This window comes from Montipora foliosa, chromosome 12 (assembly GCF_036669935.1).
Source record: "Montipora foliosa isolate CH-2021 chromosome 12, ASM3666993v2, whole genome shotgun sequence".
NCBI lineage: Eukaryota > Metazoa > Cnidaria > Anthozoa > Scleractinia > Acroporidae > Montipora > Montipora foliosa.
This window is the reverse complement of record NC_090880.1, coordinates 2,245,150-2,261,137: the sequence shown is the minus strand read 5'-3', so window position 1 is coordinate 2,261,137 and position 15,988 is coordinate 2,245,150. Positions and strand designations below refer to the sequence as shown.

The window sequence follows — 15,988 nt, the reverse complement described above, 5'->3', positions numbered from 1 at the left end:
TGGCTGCCCATTTTGTTATTCCTTTGTTTCCATGCAAATTGGCCCTTATGGCCTCGCTTTCAAATGTAAAATTCAAAAGAATATTTTAGCTTGAACGAGGACATAAGGGCCAATTTGCATGGAAACAAAAGAATACTAAAATGGCGGGCATTTTGGAATAAGGTGTATAAGACCCATGCACAATAATTTTTTCAACTTTTTTCTGATAATTTTTGGGCCATCAGCATTGCCGCTCAGAATGGAGGAGTCAGTGGCCATTTTTGCAGTTTATGACGTATGATATGGGGAAGCCATACAAGAAAGCCCCATATAAAAGCAGTGTTTAGACTGACGTTTGTTGTGAATATTGAGCCTGCGAAGAAACAGCAAAGCAACAAAGAAAATACCCACAGCAGCATTTGTGTTTACCTTGTTTCTCTTAATTATGAAATCTCTGTTCCCCATATTGAATGTCACAGCAGGCTGCTAATTTAGTTTTTGAGCCTGCACTGACAAGGCCGAAAAACCGGCAAAAGCCCAACTTCGAACATAATTTTCTTGCAAAAAACAGGAAACAAGAAGAAATAACTCCACAAACTTAACTTTACTTATGTTAAGCTTTCCAAAAAAAAAGTTGGAAAAATTGCTGATTTTGGCCTTCAGTTCTCCTTTCACTCCCTACGGTCTTTTGTAACCACTGAATTTTCATAATTCATGGCAATCTCTCTCATTGAAGTCGTTATTTTCACTACACTGTTTCAATTTTCTTATCTGAGCATCATCAGATTTTTCAGCGCAGTTGAACATGAACAATTTAAACCAGCACTCGCTTATGGATACCTGATGAGAGTTGTCCATGATGCTCCACCATCCAGGCAGTTTTGGTAAAGCACTATGGTGTCTCTTCTGAATGTTGCCTCAACGGCTTCTTCTTCTTTGGTCTTCTCTTTTGTGGCATCACAGCTGGCTACTCCAGCAAACAACCGCATCAGTGCCAAAAGCTCCTCCACTGCCTAGATGTTTCACAAAGATAACTTAAGTTCATTTTCCATAGTCCTTGATGATCATGAGTGAGCATGATTTGTATAGCACACGTAAAACACAAAACAGAGGAAATAATTTGTGAACATGCATTTAATAACTTTAACTGGCGTACACAAAAACAAAAATAACACTTTACTAAGCAATCAGCCAAACAGCGTTGGAACACAGTGCAAGCAAAGAAACAAACATAATTTATTGCTAAATCCTTCAAGGATTACAGAAATGAAGAAATGTCCCAATATGATGTAAAACCACTGCAATGTGTTGCATTCTGTTATGAAGTTGAGTGATGCTGTGCCAACATGGCGAGCTCATGCACCTTGTAGGCTGCAGGAAGGTGTTATTTTGCCAAATTTTATTTTGCTCCTGGCTAGGACAAACAGGTGGTGTTACACATCACATTCATCCGAAAACATTCCGTAACAATTAGGATGTGATAGATTAGTAAGTCGATAGCAAGGAGTGTGTGAAATATCTTGGTGAGGTGGTAGCAGAAGGACAATACATCAGACCTGAAGCTGATGTCAACAACATCAACTTTTAGTTAGTCAATCAAGCATGATAACCAGTAATTATGCCAATCCTTCTACCTTTCTTGAACAAACAATTTTTGTGTAAACAACTGGGTGTCGAACATACCTGTGGATATTGGTTCATGCGAGTAGTGAGATTCTCAAAGGCCCATTTCATGTTTGAGTGGTTAGCCAGTTGCCGTGTGAATGAGGGAGAATGTTCACAACATAGACGTAGCAGACCATAATAAGCTGGTAGGACATTCCTGTTAAATGTCACCACTTCAGGTTCATCACTAGAACTGGAAAAAAGAGAGAGATCAAACTTCAACAGATTAGAAAAGACTGTAACAGGTAACACTGAGAATAGTTATAAGTAACTAGTGATAACAAATGACAACTATCGCAATTAAGACAACTTACAGAATGTAGTTTAGAGGGATATTAGTAGCCACATGGGTGTTCTCTGTGATGAAGTCAACATTTTCATCACAGTCAATACAAGCGTGAAACCAAAAGATCAACAAGGCCTACAAAGGAAAAGCAAGAATTAATAATTATTTTTGTCTCAGACATAACCTATAAATGAGAGTGCAAAGCGTTATTGTTGACGTCAGCTATTGTTACTTATGTGCCAACCAGAGCCTTATTGGATCTTTTGTTTCTGTGGTTGGCACATCTGCAGTACAAAAACAATGTTTGTAAACAGATATCTTCCCTATAAAGTAACTACTGTACTCAAGAATAAGATAAAAATTAGAGTACACGCATAAACGATTTGTTTAAGTGAGAGTGTGCAGAGAAATCTAGCTAAATTACATAAAATCAACCTAAATAATCTGAAGGTATCAATGTCTGATATCGTTACAGAGCTCCAACTGGCAGGTCACAACCAGGGCCTGGTTATTCAAAAGTCGATTAACGCTAATCCGAGATTAAAAATTAACCAAGGAGTTTATTTCTCTACTACTATGTGCTGTTCAAAGCTGATATTCGGCAAAAGTTTACATTAGAAGAAGTCAATCTTGAAAAACAAAAATAAGCAAAAGAAACTTTCAACAAAAACTTGACAACATGAAACAAAATTTTACGCTAATCCTGGATTAAGTTAATCGGCTTTCAAACAACCGGGCCCAGTAGGCTATTTACAAGAGGAGGAGGCTTGGAATCTAGCCACATCCAAATACAATGCACTGGTAGAACTATGTCGCCTACAATATTTTGTCACAGCCCACTCAGTTTTGATTGCCAAAAGCTACAACTTTAGAGTTTGCTCAAATACCTGCTTGTTAGGATGGACAGGTATATTTGGTTCAGACATCAGTGGATGAAACAGTCGCCACAAATCCGTACAACAAGATGTGAACTGAAACAACAAGAAAAAATCGGAGGAAGACAAAATTGAAGAGCTAATACCACCTAATTCTCTGGAACAATTGAATACACCACACCCTTGCTTTCAGAGATTTCTAGGAATAACCCTTAGTCCAATACCCTTGAGAGGCCTTGAGAGAGTACTCGGGGGGAAATGTCTACCTCGGTGGGAACATTTAACAAGAATCCACTGGATTTAGAGTACAACTTTTAAAAAGATGAGACATATTCTCTTATCAAAATTTAAAAACAAAGTTGACTCATACCATTTCCTTCTCAGTTTGTGACACCAGACAGTAGTTTAACACAGCAAAATAGCTAACTAGTTTGGTTGTTCCATGGATGTTGCGATCTACAACAAAAAGTATCAAAAGATTTTGAAACCTTTTTTCTCAGATACAATTACTTTAACCTTTCTTTACTACGCTATAAATCTTGATTTAAGAGTGTTCATGAATTTCATTTCTCTTGCTTTTTACCACTGTACTCGCAAAACTAAGGTCACTTTTGCTAGAGATTTGTCTTATGTGTATGTGTGTCATAATTAGGGTTTATATACACTCAGCACAACATTTCCAACATAGAAAAAGTACAGCAGAGAGCCGTCTATTTCGTTTTCGTTTTCGTTTTCTAACAGCAACAATCTTTCCAACTATCATTTCATTCTATTCCACACTTCAAAATTAATAATGATTATCTTACCAACTTTTATTTCAACACTCAACGTTGATTACAATCAACTGAAGTATAATTCAGGCTATCATACTCCATTCAATTTTATTCAATTATGGTTCTGTTCACATCTGCGAAAATTCAAATACAATAGGCAGGGTAACCTCGCAGTGTGAAACGAAATGGCACCGTATCACATGGCTGCCACGATTATCATCACCATGCTTGAGGTGAGAAGAGAACCCAAGACAGTTTCCCCTTGAGGTTGTCTGAAGTAATAATATTATAATCCAATTATAATCAGGGACTGTAATTAGCAAATAACTGTTGAATCAGGGACTGTAAAAAGTTGATGTGAACCCATTTCATATTTAATTCGATTATAATTCGATCATAATCAAGGCCTAATGTGAACACGGCTTAATTAATACTGATGTCTGCTTCTTCTGTTGAACTCCTCTATATTACATGAACGTACCACAATATTTCCTGGCTCGTGGAAGAAGGTTGAGCAGTGTCTTAAAAATCTGGTCAAATGAAAATGAGAAATAAAAAGTTAAAAAGAAAAAGCAAAGTGACAACTCAACAGAAGCAAAATGTTCAAGAAAATGATTAAATGTTCTACCTCATGGAGAACTGAAAGAGCTTCTTTATTCAACTGAAATGAGAAACAACAACACAGCTGGTGGGTTTACTTGTCAATACTCTCTCAAAATGACAAAAGCAACAAAAGCAAAAAAGCAACATGTCAAAGTGGCAGAATTATAATTATTAAGTAATACTAAATTTTGTTAATTTGTGATATCTGGATAAGCAACTTTTATTATTTTTCACTCAATAAATTATATCAAAGCCTCATACTAAAACTATTTAGAAGTACATGTACCAGCATTTCCTTGTGAGGAGCAGAAAAGCTTCGTGACCTAAAGAAGAAAAATATATAACCAAAGATATCACATTGAAAGGCAGCCAGCTCACCATCCCTTCCAATAATTATTGTTTTTCCCACCATGTACTTAGTCTTAAATTTGCCAATAAAATGTTTTTACTATTATTTTAGCCTGGCTCCCTGACTTAATTAAATTCTTAGTTATTTCAGTGGAACAGTGCCCTTTCACTTCGTACATGTATTTATTTCTAAAACATGTATACCCTTGTGGAGAATACAATAAAATTGTCGTTGTTGTACATTGTGCGACGGGCCTGCGGAGCCTAATGTACGTGAGGGGGTATTTACACGAGACAAGGACAAACTCAGACCGGTATGAACTTGCCCCGGTATGAAATCCTGGTTTCAGGGCACAGTGATATCTTTTGTCTACTAAAATATACCACTGATGCAAAAGGATACAGGCTTGAAATTTCTGGATCCGGTCTGCGTTTCTCGTCTTGGACTAGCAAACGATACGAAGTCAGACCGATCGCATGTAAACGCAAGGAAGAGATGTATGGAGGCCGATACAAACTCATACACTGTAGCTGTCTCCAGGTGATCTGGTGACGTAATTCGGAGGACTGGGGAGAAAACTTTTAATGCCGTATCCCACAACCGCCCGCGGCCTTATTTTCGAATTCAACATGGCAGAGACGAGGTTAGATCTTGTCGGGTCTACTTGAATGTTCATTCAGTAACAGGAAATGTGGTAGACACGAAATGATCTGTTGAATTTTGGCGATGGCAATACTGCAGGGAGTTTGGAAACAACACCTAAGGCCGCGCGCGGTTGTGGGATACGGCATTAAAATTTTTCTCTCCTGTCCTCCAAATTACGTCATCAGATCACCTGGCTTAGTTCATCCCGGTCTCATGTAGATACCACTAAGACACAAGCATCTCAGCTTCACTCACCTGAAACCTTGTCTGAAGTGACTGTTTGGCACAAGACTTATCAACAAGTATGCAGAAGCTGGAAGACAAAAAATCCACCCTATGTCACGGTAGAAATCTTCTAAAAAGCAATTCTTCCGGCTTGTCAAAACTATAAAAACCTCAACCCCGTTACCAGGGTCTCTTTGTCGAACGAGGTTGTAAAAACCTGCTTTTAGGGGTCATCATCAGAGTCTGATAGAACACAAGTGGTAGATGAAAAGCTGAAATCAAGGCGATGGTTTAAAGCTAACAACCAATGCACCTGGATATGGATATGTTGATACATTTTTAGGATAAAAGCAAAAAAAAAAGAGCTTTCTAGAATTATCTGAAGGTATGACTGTACGCAAAATAACGTTTTTTAAAATAATTTATTCTGTAGCCCCTAAAATGAGGACAGGCATGACTGGCAAAAAGCCCTATATGAAGCCCTATAGATAATAACAAACCGATTTGGCAAAGTCCATGTTGTGCCCAATTCACATCCTTTGGGAATAAAACGTTTTGTTCCAAGTATTTCCATATCATTAAAATGTGAATGCTACATTATCATGCAAATGCAACCCACAAAGAACCTGAACCCAGAGAGATTTGTATTGGGTACAACACTGAGTTGGCCGAATTCTTCATATCCATGCTGATAATTTCTCACCTCAATTAGGTAACAAAAACTACTGTAATATAATTATGATGCGGTGTGCCCACCCAAACATAATTTATTGTTAGTGAAGTGATCCATAATGGCAGCATACATTATATACCATGCATAAATAACATAGCAGAGAGTATACATCCTACCATTTCTGATTCTAATACTGTTGTCTGCTATAAGGTATTTCTCAACCCATTTGTCCATGTTATTTAGCACCCACTGATGAGCCTGCAAAACGCAACAATTAAGTTTTATGGAGGTCACAATTGAGAAGGGGGTGGAATGAGAATCCAATGGGAGATGGAACAATCAATATGTCCAGGATTGCACCTAAAAGGCCATTTCCGGGTTCATGTCTGCCTCCTCGTCAAAGCGAGTCTAAGTGCGAAGTTTTTGTCACAGAAATCAGTTTTAGGGTGCGATTTGTGGGAAAATCCGAAAACGGATTTTGCGTTTTTTTTGGCGAAATCCAAAAATGGATCTTGAATCCAAAGTATCCACACTCGAGGAGGATACTTCGGATTGAATTTAAATCCGGATTTTTGAGATTCATCACTTCAGTGTTTTTTTGGGAAAGGATTTGAAAAAAGCATTTTTGACAAGCGGTTTAACATGCAAAAATGATACACAACAGCTACTGTACGTGACAGTTCAGCCCAAATGTTTTTCTGGCACCATTTTTTCCGTACTATTGAAGACATAAATGGGTCGAAAATAGTTTAGCAGGCTAAAATAGTTACGTTTCCTGCAAATTTCACACCAGAAAGTTTCTTGACAGCAATTAATATTGTTAGCACCTTTCCTACAGCGAAAAAAGCATGTTTTTCGTCATTTCCTTATATCGATTGCTAATGTAATTTTTTTCTGATGGCATTTTCATTTCAGAATTTCTCCAAAGCAAATTTAACCGCTACTTTTTTCTTGTTTTTAAAATTTGCACGCAACTCTGGGTTAGTTTGTTTGCGTTGTCATGGAAAATAATCCTTTTTTGGATTTTGCGTTTTTTTGGTGCTGAAGAATCCATTGATCCGAGATCAGAAAGCTGTTTTTGGATTTTCCCAATGAACACTAGATTTCAAAAGAAAAACTTCGCACTTAGACTCACTTTGAAGGGGAGGCAGACATAAACTCAGAATTTGCATACTAGATACATGACGATTTCAATAAGCGTCACAAAGTGTCCCTTGCTCTTCTCCCCAACTCCAACATCACCTGTGAGTCACTGATGAAATTTAATATGTTCATTTGTAACAGAGAAATTATTTTAATAGTTTGCAATTCATGCATTAGGACTGTTCCTACACTGAGTTTTATCAAACACGAGTAATAAGTTGCCTCAAAGTTTGCAATTTTGTTGAGTATTTAAAATATTAGTCACAAGATGAAGACATTTCAGAAGGAGTTTTTCCAGATTTCTTTCAACTAAATAATTACGTGATAAACTCTACTTGGAACATGCAATATCAACTAGGCAGAGACCAAAGGAAAAGAAAAAAAGACAAAAAAATTAATAATCAACAACAAACAAAGAAACAAACCGTCTTGTTTTTTGGAGCCATGCATGTCAACCAGTCAATACACAGACCAGCATTATATTCAGCAGCCTAAAAATACAAGTACATGTATAATGGAAAACACAAAAATGTGATTCACTGATTACCAAACATCATGCTTATCTGGTTGGACAGGCCTGCTTGCAGGGCTATACTATAATTTACTTAAGTTGCTTTAATTTGTACTCATGTACAAAGAATTTTTCTCAAAGGATGAGACGCCCTTTCTTTTAACTGCAAACAACTGACAAGATGTAACTAGTTCAAGATTTTGGGTTGGACAAAGTGCCTAACAAGGAGAGCTTTTAGCACCCATATAAAAAGGACTTTCTGAAAATCACCATCTTGCTGCATTGTTCTGAAACACCTTTAGTCAGCGAAAATCTGGGATAAATGATAATATAAACAGACCATCTTAAGTTAAAAATTCTGGCAATAGAAAATAAGTCAATCAGAGGAAAAAGTCCCTACATCTAAGAAACACTCACCTCCCAGATACGTGCAAGTGTGAGATTTGTAAAGGATGGCATTCCTGGAGGGCCTCCTGGCATCTCTGTCAACATTGATAGCAACTTAAAGAATGAATGAGATTGCTAAAAAAAAACAAAAAGGAAAGGGGTTTTCGTTTGCATAAAAACTTTGAAGACCAAAAATTGCAGCTGCAACAACAACAGTGTAAAAGAAATTATTACTGATGTAAACATGAATAATGAAACCATTTATTTTAACGTCTTTTTAAAACGTCTTGCACTTAATTCAGCAGGAGAGTACTGTGGAGTTTTAATGTCATATTTTAACACACAACAGATAATGCTTGTTTTACCTCTGGTGGTAATTTCTGAACAGATGACATCAACAAACAAATTATCTGGGAAAAAGAAAGACAAACTAATTTGTGGACAATTCGATGTTATGTGGCATGGTATATCACATGACCAATTATTATTATTATTATAGTACAAGAGTACAAGTACAAGATTCAAGATTCGAGAAACTCATAAATTTAAGTCAAAAATTTTCTTTGTCTTTGTTTTTCCTGGTTCCTATTTTATCATTCCTGTTCCCATGTAGTCCCAATCCCTCCATTCCACCCAGTAACTGCACATTAAAGGGAAAGCACACGTTCTACTCACATTCTCAGCAAGTTTCACATTGTATCTACACAAGCTAAATATCAGGTTTGTTGTGTGACGCAGGTTGATGCCGTCTTTGATGGATTGAAACAAGAAGGGAAATCCCTACAAGAGAAAAACTGCTATATTTTTTACTGTCATAGTGCCCTCAATAGCAAGAAAAACACAATTAGCATTAATAAATTTCCCTTTTCACCACCAAAACGTCCAAAGAAGTTTTCCTACTCAACCAAGTCCTTTTACAATGATTAATGGCATTGGAAAACAAAACCAGTTTTGCTGAAATCTAAACACTTAAGTTCACATGTTGGTGGAAAGTGCAATAAAAAACAATAACAGTGCAAATAAAATCTCGTCCTGGACAATTTCATGAAAGCAAAAACATCTCTAGTTCATCTCTATTCCAACAAAATAAATACTTGAGTAAGTAAATCAACAAAAACAAAACACTACTACTACCAGCACCAGCACAACCACAACCACTACCACGACCACGATCACCACCACCACCACCACGTCCACCACCACCACCACGACCACCATCACTACCACTACCACTACCAGCACCACTACCACTACTACTACTACTTAGTACTACATGTACCACCACCACCACCACCACTACCACTACCACTACCACTACCACTACCACTACCACTACCACTACCACTACCACTACCACTACCACTATCACTACCACTACTAACTACATGGCCAAGGTCAGGGTTGAACCTGAGCCATAGAGGTGGGAGGTATGGTTGATAACCACTAAGACGTCCTGACTTCCCCGATCCACTGGTCATCTTATGCAAGCAGGAGTAACAGGATTCTCACAGCAGTCACATATTTCAAAGCTAAAGGTTACCTTTCCTCCTGTCAGTGCAGCCATGTCATTTTCTGAGAGCTGCAGGTGTCTAAAAACAGAGAGTGAACTTTAGTTAGTACAGTATTAGAGATTACAACTTTCAGTAACCTGCTTTTATCAGGAAGTTGCTAAATGTTTCAAAAAACCAATTTCTTGTTCCTTTGTCGACAAGAATAAGAAGGGTCTAGAAATGAATCAACTATTGTATCATTGAATTTGCTTTATATTACAATACAACACCATACAATACATACTTAATTGACCACTCCCCATAGGGGCTTTTCAGGGCCAATGATGAATCAACGAAATGACAGAACACAACAACTGGCCGTAGGCAAACCAGTCGGCTATTTACAAGTGTGGCCAAGAAGTCGAAACAGGGATCACCAGGAAGAAATTCAACTGTGGTTAGACCAAATCTTAAACCAGAGAACTCCAGATCTCAAGGCAAGCGCCCAAACCACTGGGTCGCACTTCCTCCTAGGCCCAGTTGCTCAAGGGCCAGGTAACTCTATCCAGTGGAAAAGTCACTATCCATCAGTTTCAATCTGCACAAAGATTTCACAATTTGCTCACATAACTGTGAACATGCACATTCTGCACATTCTAAGCATATCTTCATGTGTGCAAAACCCTTGGCAAAATGTTTCATGCCGAAAGTACTTTATACTCCACATGGTGGATAAAATCAACAATTTATTTGTGACTAAGAGCCCAAGTCATGACTCTTTCTATTTCTCTTGACAATGTTACATTTACATCAACCTTTAGTTCAAAGTGCGTCTGAGTCAGTGCCTACATTTTGTAACAATTGACAAGTTTTTATCTATCCATAAATGAAAATGTAAAGTTGATTTCAGGAGAAAACTTGGAATAAGAGGCCTACATGTAATTGCCAACTAAAGTACCAACTTTTTTTGTTAGCCACAAGGTGGGCCTGTTTCATCCAAGTTGCAGCGTGGTATTAATTTAACTCCTTCCCTCCTCAGAGTGACATTCGCAGGATTTACTCTGTCCAACGGCAGACAATTTTAGTCAACAGGTGGACAGTTCAGGGGTAAAGACCCCCCTTAAAACTCTTCTATTCCATTTAAAGGGTATAAAACTGAGAACAAAAATAATAACATGAACGTTTCCTGAACACTGCAGATACAGCACCTTTCACAGCGTGATTCTTCAACCAGCATAGCTATGACCGATATCATCTTCTCAAGTGATCCCATGCGATATTTATCCTCGGGCAGAATAGTAACAACTTCTTCATCATCATCATCATCACCATCATCATCATCTTCAGCTGTTGATTCATTCTGAAAATGAATGGTAATTGAAATAAAGGGACACAAAGTGTTTTTGGTTCAAAATTGTATGAACCATTGTGGGAAATGCAAAGATCATTAATATTTTGCTCAGAAGAGAAAAACACTCAAGGCACAAAAAAGCTGGATTAAATTAAAGTAATTTAAGCTGGATTGAATTAAAGTCCCTGTGATCAACGCTTATCCCCCCCCCCCCCTCCCCGTTTCTTAAACTTTTTGTTTAAATATCTTTAGTGTCTGGAGTGTAGTACAGTACTTCAAATAATTTTCCCTCAGTGTACCCATGCGTTTTGGCAGGCCTATGAATTTTGGCCAAGCCAGTTGTGTCCTGGTAACTAATGAGGTCAAAGAAGTCAAGAATGTAATTCCATTCCGAATTGTCAGAACATTCACAGCATCCAAAGGGTAACTATCTTTGGTCATTTCTACAAAAAGCTCTAGATTTTGAACAACACTTCTGTTCTTACACTTTTGTACATTCCTTTCTGCAGAGATGCAAGCAAGTCACTTTTTTCTTTCCTTCTTTGAAATGCCCTCTAAAATGAGCGATTACATGAAGAGGGGAAAATTTTGAAGTACTACACGCCAGAAACTATAGATATTTAAATGAAAAGTTAAAAAAAGGGGGAAAATAAGCATTGTAGGGACTTAAAGAACTGTATGAAATTGGTAGAACTGAACACTGGCAGGCTCCAGGAGTAGTTCTTACTGCAACCTTCCTAGTATGAGTGAATACAGTGTTTTTCTAATACCTTTTTGCCGACACAATTTTGCAGCACCAGGAGGTTAAGGGATAAAGATATTATTACAAAACAAAGAAAGAGATTGGTGTTTGCAAATCTTTTTTTATACAGCAAGTCTAAAACTGAGGTGAGTGAACACTGTGCTCCAGATAAATAAACAACAATCCTGCCCCTAATCACTGAACAAAAATGTTGTTTCAGTTATAGGAAAAATTTTTCAATTGGTTTACTTGTTCATCAGCGGAGCAGGGACTTCTAGTATTGACTTGTGGAATGTGACCTGTGTTTCAGACCTGCCTTTTTTACAGCACCACAAGGTTACAGGATTAAAATTCAATTATCAAGCGAAGCTATATAATCCTCGCAGTTATGAACGAAACTTAAGCAATGGCATAGAGAAGCCTGAAAAATTCAGGACTTCAATGGGGTTTGAACCTGTGACCTCGCGATGCCGGTCACACGCTCTAACCAACTGAGCTATGAAGTAACTGATGCAATATACGATTCATTTCATAATCATTTCATTCGTTGATCATTCATCACAGGAACATTTGAACCCAAAAATGACCAGCTCCCAACATCAGAGGCTTCATAGCTCAGTTGATTAGAGTGTCCCAACGGCGTCGTAAGATCATGGATTCAAACCCCGTTGAAGTCCTGAATTTTTCAGGCTTGTCTACACAATTGCTAAAATTGCGTTCATAACTGCAAGGATCATAGGTTAGTTTATACTGTTGGTGCACCAACCAGTTCTGATGATTTTGTTCCCAGATAGAATCCCACCATCACTGAGATTGCATCCATCTTCAGCAGAAACTCACGCTGCAAAGCGATTTTTTAACAAATTATGAAACTAACCCATAAACTGACATTGAAAAAAAAAAACATACTGTCCTGAGTGGTGATCACAAAGCCAAAAATGATCACAAGTGATCACAAAGCCAGCACCAAGAGCTGAGGACAAGTGGGAACAAGTCACAATAATTCGTTTTGGTTGGCTAATTAGAAAATAGAACAAGATTTCCAAGTCAAGTAAAAGCAAAGCGAAAGTAATAAATAAATAAATGAATGAATGAATGAATGAATGAATGAATGAATGAATGAATGAATGAATGAATGAATGAATGAATGAATGAATGAATGAATGAATGAATGAATGAATGAATGAATGAATGAATGAATGAATGAATGAATGAATGAATGAATGAATGAATGAATGAATGAATGAATGAATGAATGAATGAATGAATGAATGAATGAATGAATGAATGAATGAATGAATGAATGAATGAATACAAAACTGTGTTTAGCACTGTTGTACAATAACTTTGCACTTTCATTAATGTACCTCTTCACCTCCCAGATCAGCAAACTGATAAATAAACCAGAAAACCTCCGGCAGATTCTTCACATACGCCTTTATGTTTTGCTCCAACTAAAAATTGAAAACATGAATAAAATAATAATTGAATGCATACCACCATACACTGTATAGTGTAAAGTGATTGAGTAGAGTACTTGATTTACCCTGAGCGGTAGCTCTCCGTGCATAATTTATCATCCGTTATTAATTTTAACGAGTGATACATTCATTTCGGCTACTGCCTCGTTGATTATTCAAGTGATTCGTAAGTCTGGGGAGGGCTTGTTACATGTACATTGTAAGTTAGCTGGGAAGAACAGGGCTGATGAACTGAAGTACAGTAAGATCTGCTTAATATGAGGGATAAAAGAGGAATTCATCTGATTTATCCATCCAATAGCTCTTGCATTTCATTGCTTCTCTTCCCAAATAAACTTCATGGTAAAATAATTAATCTTGGCCATGATGTTCTTACACACCTTTCGACTAGCTGCGCTTAGCTAGAGTGTGAATATTCAAAGTGAGGAGGGTGAAAATACTGAAATGTTTTCGTGCCCTGTAGTGAGGGTATCATGCAAATACTCTAGGGAGCTACCTTAAAAGAATGTCACACATGTATCAGGTACTCACCAATTTGAAAAGCCCTTTAACAAAACCTCTAACATAGGTAAAGTGAGGTCTCTCGTCGTCGTCATCATCATCCCTAAGTCGTACAAACATTTGTAAGTGCATGGACCATGAAAAAGAAAACACCCTCTTAGCAATTTTTGGAATTTAATTAACAAGAAGTCCATGCTTACAAGCCACCAGACATGGCTAAGAAATTATACGTATAAACTTACTCGCTCACATGGCTGACATACAGAGGACGGAGAATCTGAATGACATCAAGGCAGAGTCTGGCAAACATCTGAAGAAGGAAGGGAGGGTGTAGAAACATCAGTTGTCCACAACTGAACCACACAGTACCATATTTACCCATGTATAATACGCACCCCAATTTTGGACTGCATTTTGAAAAAAAAAAGTTCGAGCAGAAAACAGAGAAATTGTTCATGCCAAACTAGCGTGAAAAAAATCCATTTTCTGGATAAGAAAATTTGTTCCGCTACTTACAACAGTAAAGTTAATACCGTATGTAAATTGTTTAGAAACTGAAACCATGCAAACTCTCAATCATAGTCACAACAGAACAGTTCCCTTGAGCTGTTCTCTCGCACAAGATTCGTTATCAAGAAGTTCATCTTGTTGTCTGTCCACAAGATCGTGTTGTGTATCATCAAGGTTGTTTATTACCCCATACTTGACAAAGTACGACTCAATCATCTCTTCAGGATATTATGTCGCAATGCACCAGCGATCCACGAAGCGATGATTTCTTCCGAGGGCTTCTTTTGGTGGCCATCGCTTCCATCTGCCATCTACCTCTTCCTAAACCCATCTTCAAACGGTTTATTTAAAGAAACATTGAGGGGCTGCAGAACTGAGGTCAATCCGCCAAGAATTACTGCTAAATTGGTGTTTTCTCTGCGAATGCTGCTTTCATGCTTTCAGTCATGATTTTCGAAAGCATAAATAAGCAGGTGCTTCGTCTTCCCAGTCCACCACATGGAGCACGCCAAACTCTTCAATCCTTCAGCATCCATCCGGCCTTTCTCTTGGGTGGCGCTGATAACTCTGTGCTTGTTTTCAACTTTAGGCACTGTTTTCCTCTTGAAAATCACTATGATTGATCTTAATTTTGATCCATCACCAGCACATGCCAAGAAAACGGTTGAGTGATTTTTCTTACTTCCTGTCATTACAATCTTCTCGGCGGCTTGTAATGTTGATCGTTCGGTTCGGAGAACGAAGATCAGTGCAGTGGCGCTTTGTCCATATTTCCAATAACATGTAGTGGGTAGTTGTGAAATTGGATGATCTTCAGCGAAATTAACAATGCATAATCTATCAGACCGGCATTGTAAACTCCGGTGACTTTCGTGGCCATTTTGAATAGCTCAAAAGTGAAGGCTGTGTTGATCAGTTGTTCATTTGAACAGGAAGGTTAATTTATTAGTGGATCTAAATTTTTAACTCTTGGTTAAGCCTCTTACTTTTCAATCAAAAACCAATGTGCCTTTGTTTATATGCTAATGAGGGAGGCGCGTCAAAAACAAAGGATTCCGTGTATAACACGCATCTCAATTTTCGGAGCTGTTTTAGCAGAAAAAAAGTGCGTATTATACATGGGTAAATACGGAAATGTTAATATTGTTTCAAGGGTATAAACGCCTATGCCAGCCAACTTACATGCCGAATGTTCTGAATAGGACATTTGACCATTACTTGAAGTAACCAATCCTCTGATGTCAGTGTTTCCAGGAGCCAAAGGCAGGCCAAGGATGACTGCTCATATTGTGACAGCAATAAATCAGCCCAGTTCTTTATGAGCAATTTCTCCTTTGCATGGACTAAAGTTTCCAACAGGAATGAAGTTCCTGTTGAGATTTAAATGAAGGCAGCATATTCAGAACTATTTGTACACAGTAAGTTCCTAATAAGACTGAGTTCCGATTTTGTGACGTAAATGTTGCTGTTTCTGTTTTAAATGAAAGCGTATAACTGAAGGCAAAATATTCAGATATGCAAATGAAAAAATCTTTACAAGTCAGTTGTATACAGTCTGTCCACGCTGAATGAAATGCCTTTCACGAAGTAGTTTGCAAAGACAAGTACAAGCTGAAGAGACAAGTCTGTAAGGTTTTCATCCCTTAAACAATGCTGTCCATTTCTTGTTTATGGAGTAACATAAAAGTATGTTAACACATAATCAAGGCGAAATCAGTGCTGTGTCACAAAACAGTGTCAAATTTGACAGTTCAGGCCCGGGTTGCTAGAAGCATGGTTAGCGCTAACCAAAGTTAAAT

At 37.8% G+C, this 15,988-nt stretch overlaps 1 protein-coding gene across 2 annotated transcripts in view; it reads right to left on the bottom strand.

Moving 5' to 3' along the window:
• Positions 1-15,988, bottom strand: part of LOC137979214 (ubiquitin carboxyl-terminal hydrolase 34-like) — a 113,819-nt gene that overhangs the window by 15,724 nt on the left and 82,107 nt on the right. For both annotated transcript variants that reach the window (XM_068826418.1, XM_068826417.1), the window contains exons 40-60: positions 15,372-15,559; positions 13,922-13,989; positions 13,710-13,782; positions 13,065-13,151; positions 12,464-12,538; positions 10,813-10,964; positions 9,655-9,703; positions 8,790-8,894; positions 8,480-8,524; positions 8,145-8,249; positions 7,642-7,707; positions 6,250-6,331; positions 5,431-5,488; positions 4,468-4,504; positions 4,207-4,239; positions 4,060-4,108; positions 3,176-3,261; positions 2,818-2,901; positions 1,959-2,065; positions 1,663-1,837; positions 820-992 (exon numbers count right to left, since the gene is read on the bottom strand). In XM_068826418.1, coding sequence (XP_068682519.1) covers positions 820-992; positions 1,663-1,837; positions 1,959-2,065; positions 2,818-2,901; positions 3,176-3,261; positions 4,060-4,108; positions 4,207-4,239; positions 4,468-4,504; positions 5,431-5,488; positions 6,250-6,331; positions 7,642-7,707; positions 8,145-8,249; positions 8,480-8,524; positions 8,790-8,894; positions 9,655-9,703; positions 10,813-10,964; positions 12,464-12,538; positions 13,065-13,151; positions 13,710-13,782; positions 13,922-13,989; positions 15,372-15,559 — 1,897 coding nt within the window. The remainder of the gene's footprint in view (positions 1-819; positions 993-1,662; positions 1,838-1,958; positions 2,066-2,817; positions 2,902-3,175; positions 3,262-4,059; positions 4,109-4,206; positions 4,240-4,467; positions 4,505-5,430; positions 5,489-6,249; positions 6,332-7,641; positions 7,708-8,144; positions 8,250-8,479; positions 8,525-8,789; positions 8,895-9,654; positions 9,704-10,812; positions 10,965-12,463; positions 12,539-13,064; positions 13,152-13,709; positions 13,783-13,921; positions 13,990-15,371; positions 15,560-15,988) is intronic.